This window comes from Sardina pilchardus, chromosome 4 (genome assembly GCF_963854185.1).
Source record: "Sardina pilchardus chromosome 4, fSarPil1.1, whole genome shotgun sequence".
In the NCBI taxonomy this organism is placed as follows: domain Eukaryota; kingdom Metazoa; phylum Chordata; class Actinopteri; order Clupeiformes; family Clupeidae; genus Sardina; species Sardina pilchardus.
In genome coordinates, this window is record NC_084997.1 from 28,860,605 (window position 1) to 28,880,604 (window position 20,000).

General features: G+C 43.5%; 1 protein-coding gene across 1 annotated transcript in view; it reads left to right on the plus strand.

The window, feature by feature from the left end:
* Window positions 1–904: 904 nt before the first annotated feature.
* LOC134078939 (myosin-IIIb-like) overlaps window positions 905–20,000 on the plus strand; it is a 21,564-nt gene continuing 2,468 nt past the window's right edge. Inside the window, exons 1-6 of the mRNA XM_062535103.1 lie at window positions 905–957; window positions 2,102–2,285; window positions 5,298–5,432; window positions 5,631–5,735; window positions 6,330–6,429; window positions 19,709–19,785. Coding sequence (XP_062391087.1) covers window positions 905–957; window positions 2,102–2,285; window positions 5,298–5,432; window positions 5,631–5,735; window positions 6,330–6,429; window positions 19,709–19,785 — 654 coding nt within the window. The remainder of the gene's footprint in view (window positions 958–2,101; window positions 2,286–5,297; window positions 5,433–5,630; window positions 5,736–6,329; window positions 6,430–19,708; window positions 19,786–20,000) is intronic.

The following is a 20,000-nucleotide window of genomic DNA, read 5'->3' on the forward strand; positions in this document are numbered from 1 at the left end:
ATGTATGTACTGTATGTGAGTGCACACGGTGTTTGTGTGTGAGCGTGCATATAATTGCGTGTGTGTGTGTGTGTGTGTGTGTATGTGTGTGTGTGTGTGTGTGTGTGTGTGTGTGTGTGTGTGTGTGTGCGCGTGTGTGTGTGTGTGTGTTTGTATGTACAGTATATAGAGTATGTGAGTGCACGTGTGTAAGTGTGCTATTACTTGCGTGCGTGCATGTGTGTGTGTGTGTGTGTACGTGTACGCTAGGCGTTTGCAGGCAGTGTGTGCTGGTTGCGTGCCGGGGCTGTAAGCCTGTTAAGTGGCTCCCGTTGGCAGCAGTGGAGGTGCTACCGAGATCAGGCCCAGTGGCACACCGCCGCCCGCCACTTCCTTATTTAGACCACAGAGCTGACCTGACCTGAGCTCTCTGTGTGTGTGTGTGTGTGTGTGTGTGTGTGTGTGTGTGTCTGAGCTAACCTCGTGGTCCCTGCCTCAGTGTGCACCAGGTGCATGTCTGTCATGAGGTGTATGAGGCGCTGTCTGTTTGTTTATATCTGTGATTGGTTGTGTGTGTGTGTGTGTGTGTGTGTGTGTGTGTGTGTGTGTGTGTGTGTGGTGCGTTTGTAATGTGAAGTATTATACAGGCATATTATAAAGGACCACCGTTAAAAGGCATCGTGTTTGGTTCTGTGTGTGGTGTGATAGGTGATAGGCAGTGTTGCTGTGTGGTGTACTGTAGGCGATGCTTTGAATGTCAAAGCTGTATCATCTCTGTGAATATTTGAATCCTTTCTGTAAAGAAATCTAATTGGCGGATTCGAATGAAGAAATCAAATGTGTGTGTGTGTGTGTGTGTCTGAGACTACATTGTAACTACATGTAGAGCAGGTACCATAAAACCTCTGACTTGTACATGTCAGACATGAATGTAAAGCTGATTGTGATGGATGACTCTGGTGCAGGTGTTCAGTACAGGTACCTGGAACACTTGAACATGGTCTCTGTTCTTATGCCCATTCCTTTGCATGTTGATGCAAATGCAGATCGTGTGTGTGTGTGTGTGTGTGTGTGTGTGTGTGTGTGTGTGTGTGTGTGTGTTTGTGTGTGTATGTATGCACACATTTGTGTGTGTGTGTGTGTGTGTGTGTGTGTACTGTACATGTGTGCACATGTTTGTGCGTGCATGTGCGTGTGTGTGTTTATGCAATTAGAGGTTGGTTGTCATGACCTGGCTCGCATGACAACAATGTAAAATGGGAACGGTAGTTTTAAAGGATAAATGTGTTTATTATGCTAACATAACAAGCACAAACAGCAAAAGGTGCCTTGTTGGTGGAATGTGCATGAACATTGTGTGTGTATTTATATGAATAAATATCTACTCACTGAAAGATAGAGAAAGATTTAATTATAGGTACACCAGCATCATAATTAACACAACCTGTTAGAAAATCACCTTCTTTTCTCATTTCTATGTTCAACAAGGTAGTGAAAAAGTAGAGACCGCGACACTGATGATGGACATTTATATGTTCAGAAAGTATTTATATTCATCAAATCACAAATAAAATAGAAACAAGGTAATAGGGAATCATTTGCAACAGTTTGCATGTGGAGTTCCATGTTGACATACAGTACAGACTCATGTTGCAGTGTGACTAGAATGGCTGCCCTTTTCACCTCTGAGTCCAATCTCATATTTCTCTCCTCTACCCCTCCCCCCTCCCCCCTTCATCCTCTCTTTCCTCCTCTCCTCTACCTTTTCTTATTCCCCTCTCCATGTTCCCCTCGTTTCCTCTTGACGTCTTTTCTGTCTGTCTCTTCCTCCTCCTCTCCCCCCATCCTCATCTCCTTCATCTCTCCATCCTTTGATATCCTGTCCTGTCTTTCTTTCTCTCTCCTCCTCTTCCTCCTCTCTCGCTCCTTTGATTTCCTTTCTGGTCTTTCTCTCTCTCCTTCACCTCCTCTCCTTCCTATCCTTCTCTCTCCTTCCTTCCTTCCTCTCCTCTTGTCTTTCTCTCCCTCATTCTCCTCCCCCCTTCATCCTCCCCTCTCCTTCCTTCAATATCCTCTCCTCCTCTTCCTCCTCCTCCTCCTCCCCCTCCTCTCTGTCCTGCAGGAGGTCTCTGTATGGGCTGTACCCCTACAAGTCCAGTATGATTGGCCTGGAGGCTCTGTCCGACCCGTCTCTGGACTGGGACATCGTGGAGACCATCGGCAAAGGCACCTATGGCAAAGTCTACAAGGTCAACAACCGCAAGGATGGCAGCCAAGCGGCCGTCAAAGTCCTGGACCCCATCAATGTAAGGCCTCCCTCCCTCACTCCCTCACTCACGCACTCACTCACTCACTCACTCACTCACTCCAAACAAAACAAAAGAAAGGCATTATCAAAGATCCTTTAGAATTCGCGCCACAGATTCCTTAGCCAATTATATCACTGTAAAGGTTATGGTGTGCCGTTTATGAGGAAGTTCTGATAAACAAAATCGGATGAAGTATGGCGGAGATATTAGACTGAACGTCATGGTTGCTGGGGTACAGAAATTAGAATGGGCCACCGGCAAAGGGCGAACCTGCATCTACTTTAATAGATGACGTGCCAGTGGATTACAGAAACAGACAGACAAGTGACGAAGTCGTTTTTCTCTTTAATTGCTTATTTCAAAAAACACCATGGCGGTGTCAGAATGTGAAAAACACATGATTTACTGAAACTGCATTGAAATGTTCAATATCGAACTGTATAAATAAGGCTGGGGCAAAATCCGAGAAAAAAAAAAAATCTTCCATAGGGTTACAGTGTAAAGTATCTCCTGCTAGTCTCCTAAAAAGGCGTGGCGCGTTCGAACCCTACGTCACATAGGACAGGAAGAAGCCTTGTGAATCGTCTCGCTTTTTCAACCGTCTCCGGCATTACTAAAGCAAACATCCTCCTGTTCATCGTGCCCCACCTGCCATGTCTCTGTTCCGCACTAGTGGAGCCCGCGCCACACTTGGCAGAGAACCACTGCCATACGGTACAGTAGGTGCTCTAATATGCATACAGAACACGTGGAATGTTTTTACGGTTCCGTGTCCATGTTCCCGTGTCCGTGTTCCCACGGAGCTTCTGCCCTGTCTCATGGAGAAAAGTATCCCGAGATGTACACAGCCTATCACCCCATATGCATACTGCCTATCACCCCATATGCATACTGCCTATCACCCCATATGCATACTGCCTATCACCCCATATGCATACTGCCTATCACCCCATATGCATACTGCCTATCACCCCGTCATGGAAGCACAGTTATTCCATGGAATGGCTTCACGTACTGTATGCGTACACGCCTGTGTGTGTGTGTGTGTGTGTGTGTGTGTCAATCTCTTTGTGTGTGTTTTACTTGCTGTTTTTCTCCTTGCTTCGCCTGCTTACCTCTGCCAGAATTCTGGCCATCACGGCAGAGTAAGTAGCTCTTCTTCTTCTTCTTCCTCCTCCTCCTCCTCTCTCCTCTCACTATCCTCTTGTTCACCCTCTCCTGATTGGGTTTCATATTTTTAATAGAGCCGTCAGTCACTACATTCCCCACTTTGCATTTGTCTCCCCTAATCTTTCTTTCTCTCACTTTCTCCTCTTGTCTCATGTTAAGTCATCTTCTCCCTCTCTCTCTCTCTCTCTCTCTCTCTCTCTCTCTCTTTCTCTCTCTCCTCTCTCTCTCTCTCTCTCCTCATTACACATATTCTTTCCTTGTTTCTGAACTTGGATCTGTGTTGTGAAATGTAGTCTCATTCGTCTGTGATCTACAGTATGTCCCTCCCCCGTGGCGATTAACCTACAGTAGGAGATTTGACTCTAAGTGGTGGAAGTTACTTTGTCCATGTTCAACTCTATTCAGGTTTGACAACTTGCGTAGTATAGAATAGAATAGAGTATATACTTTTTTGATCCCGTGAGGGAAATTCAGTTCTCTGCATTTAAACCAATTTAACCGAATTAGTGAACACACAGCACACAGTGAACACACAGTGAGGTGAATCACGCAACCCAGCGCAGTGAGCTGCCTGCCCAACCAGCGGCGCTCGGGGAGCAGTAAGGGGTTAGGTGCCTTGTCAAGGGCACTTCAGCCATGGACTGGTCGGGGATCGAACTGGCAACCCTCAGGTTACAAGCCCGAAGCCCTAACCAGTAGGCCACGGCTGCCCATAAGACTATATAGCAGTATAAGACTGCTCTTCACTTAACAATTAAGTCAGTAATGGGTCATTAATGACTGTATGGCATGCATTGTCTGTATATAGATCTGGGATTAGAAATGTGTGGTTACAAGAGCTAAAAGCCTTACGTAATTGATTGATTACTTAAGTACATTGTTCCTAATGCCACTTAACAATTAAATTGGGATTGAGAGCATTTTGCATCTTCTGCGGACCTCTTTATTCAAACAGGTGCTCCAGTCACGCACTGGGTGTCTGTCTTACAACCAACAGGGCAGCCGTATAAGCTTCTGTCCTCATTTTTAATGGTCTTGGTAACACTGTCTGTGCACCCATATAAGCTTTTGTCCTCGTTTCCTGTAGACATGTTTAATGGTCTTGGTAACACTGTCTGTGATGATGACCATTGTTACAGTCCTCCACAATGCTTATACAGTATATATCATCCCTAGTGTGTTATAGGTGTGTCAGTCTTGTGAGATTGTGAGACAATGTGAGATTCTGAAATTCCACCAGATTCTTTTCCTTTTTCTTTTAAACATTCTGTGGAAAATGTATTCTGCAATGCCCTAGTCACGCCGGTGTGAAGGTGTTCCCTAAATGGTTTTAAAATACATTGAGATGTGTTTGCTCTGGTACACCCTGCCACCTATACACCCCCTCACAAGAGACAGACATAGGTGGACATTGCTGTTTAAATCCAACACAGTGGAATGAATACAGTACAACCGATGTTAAAGCAACACTTTTTTTGTACCTTAAAATAATGTTTCCACAATCATTTCAGTGGTTCATCACCTCGTAACAGGGTGAACAGCAATTCTGTATTCACTTTGCGGCTCTCTATCGGCTATAAGCTCACTATGTAACTTTATCAGATCGGGTTGCGAATCTGTAGTTCAGCGGAATGAGACATACAGTAAGAAGCTACGCATTTGACTTGCTTCGATGTCGCAATGCATCATACTTTCATAAAATCATGCAACATAATCTACCTAGTCTGTGGACATGGTTATTTGCAAAGCCGGTGCTGGATAAGCAAATATCGTGCGCACGACAGAACGGAAAAGTGCTTTAGTGTTGCTTTAATGTGTCTCACGCCGTCTCCCCCACAGGATGTGGATGAGGAGATCGAGGCGGAGTACACCATCCTGCGCTCCCTGTCCAACCACCCCAACGTGGTCAAGTTCTTTGGCATGTTCTACAAAACAGACAACCTCTCTGGCGGGCAGCTCTGGTTGGTCCTGGAGGTGGGTCGTTGTTTGTTTGTTTTGATTTGTCTGTTTATTTGTATACAAACAGCCTCAAAACTGTTGCAACAATGTAATTCCCTAATTCTCTTTTCTGTCATTCCTTCCCTCTAAATCTCTGACTCTCTCTCTCTCTCTCTCTCTCTCACACACACACACACACACACACACTTGTTCTCTCCCTCTGTCTCTGTGCAGCTGTGTAATGGAGGCTCAGTCACCGAGTTGGCCAAAGGTCTGCTGATACGTAGCAAGCGTATGGATGAGCCCGTCATCGCATACATCTTATGTGGGGCACTGCTGGTAAGACACATGCGCACACACACGCACTTACACACACAAATCAAACACACACACACACACACACACACACACACACACACACACACACACACACACACCACACACATTTCAACCATGTATTTGTGTCCGCATGAAGAAAATGTGTACACGCACATTACTGTAAGTCAATCGATGACCTGATCCTCCTGTTGAGAGTGTTATGCATTGGAGCAATTATCCTTGCACACATGCACATGAAGTCTTAAGTCTCCTGTTCTTTCTTTCTCACGCACACACACACACACACACACACACACACACACACACTACAGGGAGACAGTGACCAGTCAATCCTTTAATGACAGTCGTGGGTGGTGGGGTTTTTGTGGATTAAACCCACTTAATCCTGGACGCCCCGTACAGCAGCGCACACTCACCCTGATCCGGTGACAAAGCAGCTCGTGATCAGCGGTAACTGCCCCATAATTGGCTTCTGCCCCCCGCCTGCCTTTCAAAGCCCTTCTCTTCTCTTCTCTTCTCTTCTCTCCTCTTCTCTTCTCTTCTCTTGTCCTCTCCTCTCTTCTCTTGTCCTCTCTTGTCCTCTTGGCACGCCAGGGTCTCCAGCATCTCCACAACAACAGAATAATCCACCGTGACGTCAAGGGCAACAATATCCTCCTGACCACAGAGGGTGGAGTCAAGCTGGTCGACTTTGGTAAGTGGACAACTTTTAGTTGTTTTTTTGGGGAGGTCTTTTGCCTTTATTTGGATATACGTATTGGACAGCGCTGTTTGACAGGGCACAAGTGGGAGAGAGGCATGGGGTGGGATTGGGAAATGACTGCAGGTGGAATTTCAACCATTCCATGCTTCTATTTTCATTTGACATTTGTCAACAAACTTAGTTGTTGTTTCTTTTTTATGATTGAGCGTATGTGTGTGTGTGTGTGTGTGTGTGTGTGTGTGTGTGTGTGTGTGTGTGTGTGTGTGTGTGTGTGTGTGTGTGTGTGTGTGACACCACAGCTGAGACACTGGGGTGGGGTCAAGTAAAAGCTCACCTTACAGAGTCGTTTTGATCCCATCACACACACACAAACACACACACACACACACACAAACTGGACATACTGTATCAGTCCACCTCAGCACTGGACTGCACGGCTGTCTGAGCTGGTGTGTGTGGGTAACATGTGCCCATTCTGGTCGATTGAAAGTGTAAGATTGAGTAATGACATTAATACACTCCTCACCCACCTGATCAAACTACAGATGTTATATAGCATTAATCATTCCTCACAACAGTGATAATTATAAGCAAAAACAAGTCCTGACAAAGACTGTATATCCTCTCAGTGACTGACCATGAATATTTTGCAGAAAGTGACCAAGTGTTTTCATTGATAACATTCACACACGTATCGTAGCCACTGAATAATCTGTGGATTTGGCAGTTTAAATGTTTTGAAACCCACACCCCCTCCCTCCAAGGCCCACTCAACCCTATCTTGGCAAGGACAGGCTATCTGACTAGTAGGCAGAGACATGCCTCATAATTCAGGTGAATAACATGCTGACAATGTATACACATAATTCTGGATGTGAGAACATTCTAACAAAAGATTCCATTCTGCAACAATTCAGGTTTTCAAAATAATAATAATGAAACAATTATTCATATTTTCTCAAATCAAATGATCAGTTTCTCTCTCTCTCTATCTTTCTCTCTCTCACACACACACACTCTCTCTCTCTCTCTCTCTCTCTCTCTCTCTCACACACACACACACACACACACACACACACACACACACACACACACACACACACACACACACACACATACACACACAAACACAACTAGATGTATCACATAGCGGCACAAAATATGACAGCCTTCATATATGTGAAAAACATTAGGTCAAATCAAATGATCAGTTTTTCTGGAATTCCCATCATTAATATGTATTCCTTACAATGTACCCAAATCAAATGTAAACTTCCTTGCACTATATTTTTATAATTAAAAGCTAGAACCTAGCTTCCCCTGTCCTAGAAACAGGTCCCCCTGTCCTACATGATGGTGGGCAGGTTTGTGCTTTCTCACAACATGGATAACTGAATAAACAGATATGTCCTGAAAAATAGCACACCCAATCATCTACATTTGATCAGTGCCCTTGGGCTTCAGTTCACTTAAAGGTATAAAAAGAGGGTGTTCACAGACTCACAGACACAACTCTTACAGCAACTGCTACCATTGCTGCTAACCCATGAGAGTGACCGTGTTGTTAAAGATGAGGGCTGTCATCTCACTGCTGGTGCTGCTGTTCTCCATGTGTGGAGTTCAGACAGAGAGCCAGAGCACTGGGGCTGCTGCTGCTGCTGCGGTCACTACCACGCTGGACGTCTCTGCAGAGCTCAGAGAACTCAGAGACATGGTGGTGGAGCAGAGAGTGCTGCTGACTGTCACCCAGAATGAGCTGCAGAACACCAAAGCTGAGATAGAGGATTTGAAGATGGAGAATGGAGCACAAGCGACGGAGCTGGCCGTGCTGAAGACCAGACTGGCTGCTAGTGAAACTGAAGTGGTGAATCTGAGGAGGGAAACTGCAGCCCAACACACAGACCTGACCACCATGAAGACTGAAGTGATGAATCTGAAGATGGAAAATGCAGCACAAGAGACCAGACTGGCTGCCGGTGAGATTGAGGCAGAAGATCTAAAGATGGAAACTGCAGCACAAGAGGCAGAGCTGACAGCAGTGAAGACCAGACTGGCAGCTACTGAGACTGATGTAGTGAATCTGGAGAAAGAGATCACAGGGACACCCAAGGTGGCATTCTCAGCAGTGCTGACTAAATCAGGATACCTAGAGGCTGGTGTTAATGAGTTACACTTGGTTTTCGATAAAACCTTTACCAATGTTGGACAGGCCTACAGCACTATTACAGGCTTCTTCACAGCTCCAGTCAAAGGGGTTTACTACTTCAGATTCACTGTTGTAGATATACTAAGCTCACGTGAGATGCGCATCAAGATGTTTAAGAATGAAGAGCAGATCATGAATTTGTATGAGTATGATAATGATGGCAACTACACCTATCTGTCCAGTGGTGTGACTCTGCAGTTGGAGGAGGGAGATGTAGTTAACATGCGACTTCCTGCAGGTGGTCATCTCTATGAGTCTAATAATCGCAACACCTTCAGTGGCTTCCTGCTCTTTCCTCTCTAAAGAGAACATACGGCTCAACCGCTTGCATTGTCAGTTGATTATTACATGAACATGAAGAAATAAAACATGTTTAAACTACAAGTGTTCTGTGCCATCATTGGAAAATACTGCGCAATGCTGTAGTTTTATTTAATTCAAATTTGCATAAAAGTGATCAAACATACAGTATATGAAATAGAGGCAGGGTTATTGATCTATCACTATCTCCATCACTATTATATCTCTGAAGAATCAGAGTGAAGTTAGATGGATGTTTGTCACAAATACATGATCTATTTAATATTTTACGTAAACAAGGAAGTCCTGAGAAACATTATTACTTCTGTGGACACATAGTAAACATGTTCCACCATTAGAATGATCAAGTGTTTTGCCTGATAGCACACACACACACACACACACACACACACACACACACACACACACACACACACACACACACACACACACACACACACAGACACATAATAACAAACACACAGACTAAATGATTTGTGCTACAACAAGCACACACACTATATTATCTGTTCTCTACTTTAAACAAGGAAGTCCTCATAAACACCCTATTTCAGAGATTATTTTGTCTTGAGAACAGAATCATACTCATATTCACTATAGGTCACTTAACCAATTAAAGCAATGATCCGATGTACTCACAGCCAAGGTCATATTTTTTTTTTTTTTTTGATCAACAATTTTTATTGAGTATAAAAATGTCAGACATCAAAAGAAAACTATATACAGCAGGGAAAGTGAGCTCATAAGATCTAATAATAATAATGAGAGAAATAAAAAAAATAATAATAAAGTGACAATAATGATCAGGGGCGGAGTGGTAATCGGGAGATTCGGGACATTTCCCGCTAGGCCGGCCGGCCCGACGTTGCTTTTACACTGGCCTAAGACGTGCCTGAGAGGCCGCTGGAACATTTGTTATCATAAGATATTTTCCCAAGTGTTCCCGTCATCTGAAATCGCTCATCGTTAATTACTTTTAGACGGAAACCAACCACTGTTTAAACCATTCAGTTGCGATATATACCTTAGTCATGGTTACCTTACATATTAATTACAGGCCTATTCATCTCAGTTCTCTCCGATCAGTGCATTTGTGTGTAGCCTTGGGTGTCTTCATTTAATTCTTCATATTATTAAAAAGTGTTATTTAACTCTTTTGGTCACAAATAAATTCAAAATAGAACAGCAAAGCCTCCTGGGAATGGCAAATACGTTTGCTAGGTCAGTCTATTACAGAAATGTAGGGGGATAGATGAGCGGCCCCTCCTCTAATGGCATGGCCCCTTAGCCTACACTATTCGTGAAAGTAGCGTTTTGATAGTGAACGGATTAGGTGTTTGCTTGATTAATATGGAAGGCAAGAAGAGGAAAGAGAAAGAGGGGGCTGAAAAAGGCAGAATTAAGAAGAAGCGACTGCTGGAGGAGCATGCATCTAAATGCTCAAAACAGATTAGGCTACCCGTAGTCTAGTCCACGGCCATTACGAGTGCAGGTAAATTTGACAGAATGAAAATCATTGACGCAAAGCTCAACTACGTTAGGCTACTTGCTAGACGGAAAATATCACAAGCTAGTTAACTCATGTAGCCTACATTTCAAACGAATAAATGGCTTACAGTTTTTTTCAGTGACTGACATAGCGTTTGTCCAAACAGTTGTCACGTTTTCAAAACTCTAAACACATTGCGGCCATACCATTCACACATTTCATGTCGTTTTCGCACAATATGCAGGCAGTGAACACATTTCCACAATGCTTACATTTTCTTAACAAACAACAAAATGATGGATCGTTTTTCTATTATTTTACAGATGTTACTGTTAACACATGACATCCCACAATAGTTAAAACAATTCCAACCCTCAGTAACCTCTCCTTCTGCAATGATATCAGTTCAAAAACAATATATCTCAGCTGATAATAAACAAACAATTGAATAACTGGCACATAGATGATGTTGGGTAAATTGGGCCAACCACAGCTGATTCCAGTTTGTCTTAGACTCAGTGGCAGGGGTTACTTTTTACATTTACATTATACTTACACAGTAAAAGGAGGAGGTGATGTTTTTGGAAGCAGAAACATAAAAAGACAAATACTGTAGTCTAATGTCTGGATGAGGAAGAGTAAGAACAATGGGCCCAGGGAGAAGAGCAAGGTGCGGAGGTGCAGGAGCAGTGAGAGGAGCAGGCCCAAGGAGAGGGCAGAGATGTAAAATGCTTTTGACTTTTGATTACAGTATGTTACAGTATATGTGGACATACATTTCCCAACCAAGAAATTTAGTGTAAAAATGGTGTATTGCATGTTTTGCATGCAAATGCCCGTAAAACTGAAACATGAAAGTCTGGACCTGGACCTTCATAGATTGACTATATTACATTTAGCCAACATTTTGTTTGTTTTTATAATATACGGAAGGTGGTCGTGCTCAAGGCATGGGTGGGTTGGGCCGGCAGTGGGCTGGCGGCGGGTAGGGGGCCGGTGTGGTCAGAATATTCCCGGTGGATTTTAGTGTCCCACTCCGCCCCTGATAATGATAATGTGGCAAAATCAAATTAACACAGACACTTGCAATTTTTCAGACAGTTCTTCCAAAACAGTGTTCCAGGATGTAATGGTGCGAGGCTTAGCTTTATTTACTCTTGCTGTGGAGCGTTCTAGTAGGGCAATGTATTTGAAGTCCGAGAGCCAATTAGAGTTCATGGGTAGTAGAGGATTGAACCAATGTTTTAGAATGGTTTTTTTGGCGGCTGTCAATCCAGCGTATAGAGTTCGCCGTTGAGTGATACTTAGCTCTAGAGAATAGTCATCGTTCAATAAAAATAAACTAGGTGTTTTTGGGCATTCTGCGTGGATAATATCTGAGATATTCTGTGATACAAAGTCCCAGAACTTTGATACTGGAGAGCATTCCCAGAACATGTGAAAGTAAGTGCCAATTTGATCCAAATTACAGTGTGTACATATTGGGCTTGGGATTCTGCCCATTTTGTGTAGTAGATATGGTGTGGTGTAGGCTCTGTGTATTAACTTAAAATGAATTAGCTGATGCGCAGGATTCTTAGACACTGCGGGAATGCTCTCCCATATCCACGTCCAGTCAGGAGTAGATCCATATCTAGACAGTTCTCTATCCCATACTAGAGTAACAGGGGGAAGTTTGTAAGTGTGAGCAAGTAAGTCCCTGTATATAGGTGAGATAGATCTGTCCAGATTTGGGAGTAGCCACTTTAACAGTGGATGAGGAGGGATATATCTATCCCAAGGAACACCATAGGCTCGAAGTGCAGATCTTAACCTAAGATACATGAAATAAGATGTACCAGGTAATGAGTAACTATGTCTTAAATCTTGGAATGTTCTGAGGCCGTTCTCATTAAAGATATGTTTTAAAAGAGTGACACCTTTGTCCAACCATTGTTTACATGAGAAAGGTTTGTTACCGGTCATGAGATTGTAATTGTTCCATATAGGAGACTGTTCAGTGAGTCTCACGGGGCTGCCCATGTAAATTTCAATATCATGCCATATGTTCAATAAGTTAATAACAATACAGTTATATTTAGTTTTAGACTGGCCCTTTGGGTTTCCAAGAAATAAAATATCTTCTAAGTGGTAAGGATGGACAGACTGTTCCTCTAGGCTTCGCCATATCACTTTTGAGTTTGCGTCCATCCAGACTCTAAGAGATTTAATCTGGAATGCCCAGAAATACAGTTTAAAGTCTGGAAGTGAGAGACCTCCTTTGTCTTTAGGCTGCTGTAATGCCGACAACTTAATTCTTGGCCGTTTATTGTTCCAAATAAATACAGAGATGAGTCGCTTCAATTCAGAGAAAAACGTCTGGGGGGGAGAGAGTGGCAGCATAGCAAATATGAAGTTTAACCTAGGGAGAATATTCATTTTTACAGTGGCAATTCGGCCTTGTATTGTTAAATATAGTGGTGCCCATCTCTGTAAGTCATCCTTAATGTTGTCAAATATCAGTGTATAGTTCCGTTTCACAATTTGTTGAAGTGATGCAGATATCCTAATGCCCAAATAGGTGAATTCTGAAACAACAGGTATGTTAGGTGGTGTGGGCGTCTTTTTCCCAGCATCATTAAGGGGCATTAGGACTGATTTGGACCAATTTATTTTGTATCCACTTAATTCACTGAATTCATTAAAGATCTCAAGACATCTCGGGATTGACTGTGTGAGATTTGAAATATAAAGTGCAATATCATCTGCATACAGAGATATATGATGACTTACACCTTTAACTGTAATAGGGGAGAGGGTGGAGTCCAATCTGATGGTCTGGGCTAAGGGCTCAAGGAACAGAGCAAACAGCAATGGGGAGAAAAGGTCATATTTTTTGATGACAACAAGTTCTGGGAGTGTCAAATCAATGGGTATGTTCGGCTTCTTGCAGTGCTGCACAGATCAGGCTGAATCTTATAATACACACATGCATCACATTCAGCCAGATCTGGACAATGCTGGAAGAGGTCAAACACGCCCATTGATTTGACTATCCTGGCAATCTGACTAGTCGACAGAACCATGCCTCATAATTCAGGTGAATATAATGCTGTTGATGCATGGCTGTCTGAGCTGGTGTCTCTCTCTCTCTCACACACGTGCGCGCGCACACACACACACACACACACACACACACACACACACACACACACACACACACACACACACACACACACACACACACACACACATAAACAGAACTAGATGTATCACAGAGTGGTACACAATATGACTGCCTTTATCTAAATATATAAAAACATAGAGTATTTGGTCAAATCAAATGATCAATTATTTGGATTTATTCCGTCATTAATATGTATATTCCCCAAAATGTACCCAAAGCAAATGTATATTTCCTTTCACTATTTTTTTTATAACTAAAAGCTAGAACCTAAAAACAGGTCCCCCGACATGATGGTGGGCAGGTTTGTGCTTTCCCATAACACTGATAACTGAATAAACAGATGAAACATAACACACCCAATCATCTACATTTTATCAGTGCCCTTGGGCTTCAGTTCACTTGAAGGTATAAAAGAGAGTGTTCGTAGACTCACAGACACAACTCTTACAGCAACTGCTACCATTGCTGCTAACCCATGAGAGTGACCATGTTGTTGAATATGAGGTCTGTCATCACACTGCTGGTGTTGCTGTTCTCCATGCGTGGAGCTCAGACTCAGAGCACCCAGACTGAAGTTCAGACAGAGAGCCAGAGCACTGGGGCTGCTGCTGCTGTAGACACTACGCTGGACATCTATGCTGAGCTCAGGGAACTCAGAGACATGGTGGTGGAGCTGAGAGTGACTCTGAGATTCACTCAGGACGAGTTGCAGAACACCAAAACTGGAATGGAGACTGAGGTAGGGACTTTGAAGATGGAGAATGCAGGGATGACAGAAAGACTGGTGGCCAGTGAGACTAAGGTGGAGGCTCTGGAAAAGGTGAATGCAGCACAAGACACAGAGCTGACCACTGTGAAAACAGAATTGATGAACCTGATGAAGGTGATTTCAGCACAAGAGACAGAGCTGGCCGTGCTGAAGACCAGTCTGGCTGCTAGTGAAACTGAAGTGGTGAATCTGAGGAAGGAAACTGCAGCACAGACAGCTGATCTGAGGTCAGTTACTGAGAGACTGGCCACCACTGAGACTGACATGGAGCACATGAAGAAAGATACTGCAGCACAACAGACAGACCTGACTGCTATGAAGACTGAAGTGATGAACCTTAAGATGGAAAATGCAGCACAAGAGACCAGACTGGCTACCAGTGAGACTGAGGTGGAGAACCTGAAGATGGAAGCTACAGCACAAGAGGCAGAGCTGACAGCAGTGAAGACCAGACTGGCAGCCACTGAGACTGAAGTAGTGAATCTGGAGAAAATGATCACAGAGAAACCCAAGGTGGCATTCTCAGCAGTGCTGAAAGAAGAATACACAGAGGCAGGGAACACTGAGATGAACTTGGTTTTCCCCAAAACCTTGACCAATGTAGGACAGGCCTACAGCACTATTACAGGCTTCTTCACAGCTCCAGTCAAAGGGGTTTACTACTTCAGATTCACTGTTGTAGATATACTAAGCTCACATGAAATGCGTATCAAGATGTTTAAGAATAAAGAGCAGCTCATGTATTTATATGAGCGTGACACAGATAACCAAAACACCTATCTGTCCAGTGGTGTGACTCTGCAGCTGGAGGTGGGAGATGTAGTTAACATGCGACTCCCTGCAGGCGGCACGCTCTATAACACTAATAATCGCAACACCTTCAGTGGCTTCCTGCTCTTTCCTCTCTAAAGAGAACACATGGCTCAACTGCTGATGTTGCTGATGACACATGAACAAATAATGTTTAAACTGCAACTCTTCTGTGAATGTCATCATTGGAAATACCGAGCAATGCTGTCTTTTTCTTTTGTCAAACTGCCATGCATGTGATAAAAGATATATAAAAGAGTCACGTTTATTGATATCTATCAAGATCTCCATCACTATCTTGAAGAAGCAGAGTGAAGTTAGATGGATGTCCATCACATCTAAATGATCTGTTTTATAATTTAAAAAAGGAAGTCCTGAAAAAACATTATTTCTTCTGTTGGCAGAAACATATTTCCCCCTTAGGGCGATCACACACACACTCATTTTGTCAAAACTCTACACAAAGCCTAGCCTAGAAATCTAGACGCACCCTAGCGGGCAAAAATATTTTTGCCTAGCGGGATGGTCTAGGGTCGCACCGTTGAGGCCAAGCCTGCGTTCGACTCCAGGCCAGTTGGTCCTATCAGAACGCTCTATCTGTGTACGGAGTCCTTGAGCCCGCCTTAGCTCACCTTCGGCTTCCGATATTGACGCCAGGGGGCTGGCCCATGCGTCCTCGTTCGACGAGTTGGGTGTGAGACCGTGTTGCACAACCATAGAGAAAAACGAAAGTTGGATGAGGCTAACGAAGTGTGATCGTTTGAATCGGCTTTGGAAGAGTTAGACTTGGGCTTTTCTTTGAAGGTTGAGCAGAAAGAAGCACTCAAAGTCATTCGTTTTAAAGAAGGATGTATTTGCCGTTTTGCCGACCGGCTATGATTGGTCACAAATGCTGGCCTATTACGTGCAGAGGCAGTTTGAAAGACAACTCATCCCACCCACAGGCTTCAGCTCTATGAATGGTCCGACCCTTGTCTGTGAATGGTCCGCTTTTGTGTAGCCTGGCAAGCCAACCTACTGTATACAGAAATGTATAGTCTGGGGTAGATAGGTAGATAGATAGATATCTATCTATCTATCTACCCCAGACTATACATTTCTGTATAGGTTGGCTTGCCAGGCTACACAAAGCCTGCAGTTAAGAGTCCTTTTTATCCCTTCACCCTAGCACTGACAATTATACACTCATACACACACACACACACACACACACACACACACACACACACACACACACACACACACATTGAAAGTGTAAGATTGAGTAATGACATTAATACACTCCTCACCCACCTGATCAAGCTACTTGTGTTATTAATATAACATTAATCATTCCTCACAAGAGTTATAATTATAAACAAAAACAAGTCCTGACAAAGACTGTATCTCCACTCAGTGACCATGAATATAGGCAGATTCTAAAACGGACAGTTCCGGTCCTTGATTATGATTGGCTGAATCACGTTCGATGCCGTTGTATATATCACGATAAACACACACCTTGACCGCATTTCGTTCTATGGTAATGCGCTAGCACAAAACTAGCACAAAAGTTATAGTGGCTGTGTCTCGTTGTTGCATGGCAACCATTCATATGGAGGGAATATATTTCTTGGCAGAAGAATGATTATCTATGAATACATCGTTACGTTTTTCGTTGCTGTGCCTTTGTTTCATGAAATCTTGCTAGATCAACGTAGTAACCGTTTTAGAAAAAAGTGACCAAGTGTTTTCACTGATAACATTCACACACATATCATAGTCACTGAATAATCCATGGACTTGGCAGTTTTAGTGTTTTGAAACTCACACCCCCTCCCTCCAAGGCCCACTCAACCTTACCTTGGCAAGGACCAGGCTATCTGACTAGTAGGCAGAGACAAGCCTCATAATTCAGGTGAATAAAATGCTGACAATGTATAGGCCTACACATAATTCTGGATGTGAGTTTTGAACATTCTAACAAAAGATTCCATTTTGCAACAATTTAAGGTTTTGAAATGATACATATTAAAAAATATATTCATATTTGCTTAAATCAAATGATCGGTCTCTCTCTCTCTATCTCTCTCTCTCTCTCACTCACTCACTCACTCACTCACTCACTCACTCACACTCACACTCACACTCACACTCAGCAAGACTGGAATGGAGGCTGAGGTAGGGACTTTGAAGATGAAGAATGCAGCACACGAGGCAGAGCTGGCAACTGTGACGACAGAGCTGGCAGTGCTGAAGACCAGACTGGCTGTTAGTGAAATTGAAGTGGTGAATCTGAGGAAGGAAACTGCAGCCCAACACACAGACCTGACCACCATGAAGACTGAAGTGATGGACCTGAAGATGGAAAATGCAGCACAAGAGACCAGACTGGCTGCCAGTGAGACTGAGGCGGAGGACCTGAAGATGGAAACTGCAGCACAAGAGGCAGAGCTGACAGCAGTGAAGACCAGACTGGCAACCACTGAGACTGATGTAGTGAATCTGGAGAAAGAGATCACAGAGCAACCCAAGGTGGCATTCTCAGCAGTGCTGACTAACTCAGGAAACTTGGTGGCTGGGGGTACTGAGTTAAACTTGGTTTTCCCTAAAACCTTTACCAATGTTGGACAGGCATACAGCACTATAACAGGCTTCTTCACAGCTCCAGTCAAAGGAGTCTACTACTTCAGATTCACTGTTGTGGATTTACTAAGCTCACGTACTGTGCATATCAAGATGTTTAAGAATGAAGAGCAGATCATGCAGTTGTGGGAGTATGATTCAGATGGATTTTACTCCTATCTGTCCAGTGGTGTGACTCTGCAGCTGGAGGAGGGAGATGTAGTTAACATGCGACTCCCTGCAGGCGCTAGGCTCTATAACAGTGACAATCGCAACACCTTCAGTGGCTTCCTGCTCTTTCCTCTCTAAAGAGAACACACGGCTCAACTGCTTACGTTGTGAAATGGCACATGAACAAATAAATCATGTTTAAACTGCAACTCTTTTGTACCATCATTGGAAATACTGAGCAATGCTGCCTTTTTATTTTGATAGATGTCCATCACACCTAAATGATCTGTTTTATACTTTAAACAAAGAAGTCCTGAGACACATTATTTCATCTGTGGACATAAACGTTTTGCAAAAAGAGTACCTCACGCACATCCAAAAAGATAAAAACTGGGTGCTGGACAGATACGCAAATGTTAAGAGAACAAGAAGTCCGCACACCAGAAAATGCTTCTCAGTTTTTTTAATGGCAAATCACCACGTGTAACGTTTCGGGCCCTAGCATCATGCCCGAAACGTTACATGTGGTGAGTTGCCATTAAAAAAACTGAGAAGCATTTTCTGGTGTGCGGACTTTTTGTTCTCTTGACATAAACATTTTGCCCTTAGAGTGATCCAAGTATTTTGCCTGATCACACACGAGCGCACGCACGCACGCACGCACGCACGCACGCACGCACGCACGCACGCACTCACGCACACACACACACACACATACACAAATGACAAGCACACATACATTCATTCTTACTGTACATACACACAGCTTCACACTAGATGGATATACAGTACTGTATACTGTAGATGTTTGCCATTTTTGATTGCTTACACACTTTTTGCAAAATTTGGCTCATTGTGTCAAATCTCTACACACAAGCAAATTAAAACACGAGCAAAATAAGACACAACAGCAGAGCTGAACCACAAGTGCAGTTGAATATTGCAACATTGAAAAGAATCAAAGTTTAGCGATCATACATGATGCAAAGATGTCAATGAGCAGCAACAGATGGAGTAGGCCTAGTAGTTCTACTAATCCATTTAAAAAAACACACTTGAACTATTAACTGCAGGTATGACTTACAGTATACCTAGTCTAACAGATTGGAAAGTGTAGTTTATGTCGTGAAAGAGAAAATGCGATATTAGAAAGCCAAACAAAAGTTAAGGTTGCTTTGACGTAGTACAATGATGAAAACGGATGCTCTGAATATTGAGTCAGCTGTCTCTAAAAGTTTTCCTAATAGACGCATTTAACCGCAATTTGGATTACACCTGCTTTTAGAAGGTGGACGTTTTTCAGCGCAAAATAGACGTGCGCTGTAATCATACATATGGCGGAATACTTAATTAATCGCTATTAGCACTTCTCCTCCCCTGTATTTGTGCGATGCGTCCACTTTTAGAAAAAAAGCGCAAATAGCCGTTCTCAGCTCCCATGACAGGCAGTCTTCGCTTTTCACTCAGTGCGGCCTGTTTGTACATGCAGTACCTCGCCATGTTTTTATGCGCACATTGCGTCTGAAATGGGCACAAAAACGTTAGTACATCTGGCGCTCAGTGTTTAAGTGGAGCTTGCAGTTGAAACCTGTGTGTGTGCATGCGTGCGTGCCTTGTGTGCCTTGCGTCCGTGTGTGTGGCCTTATTGATGGGGTCCAGGACTTTGATGGCTGCCTGACTGTTTATGTGTGTGTGTGTGTGTACTGACCCTCTCTCTGTCTCTCTCTCCCTCAGGTGTGTCTGCCCAGCTCACCAACGCCCGTCTGAGACGGAACACCTCAGTGGGTACACCCTTCTGGATGGCACCAGAGGTCAGCACACACACACACATTACGCGCACACATACACACACACACACACACATTCACTCACTCACTCACACACACACACACACACATACACATACATACACATTTTAATGCTTTTACAGTATTTGGACCTAATGGAGCAGTACTTTGCTAGCCTATAGCTAACACCAGGCCTCATCTCAACGAGATGAGGTTTGGAAACCAGCTTAGTCCGTATA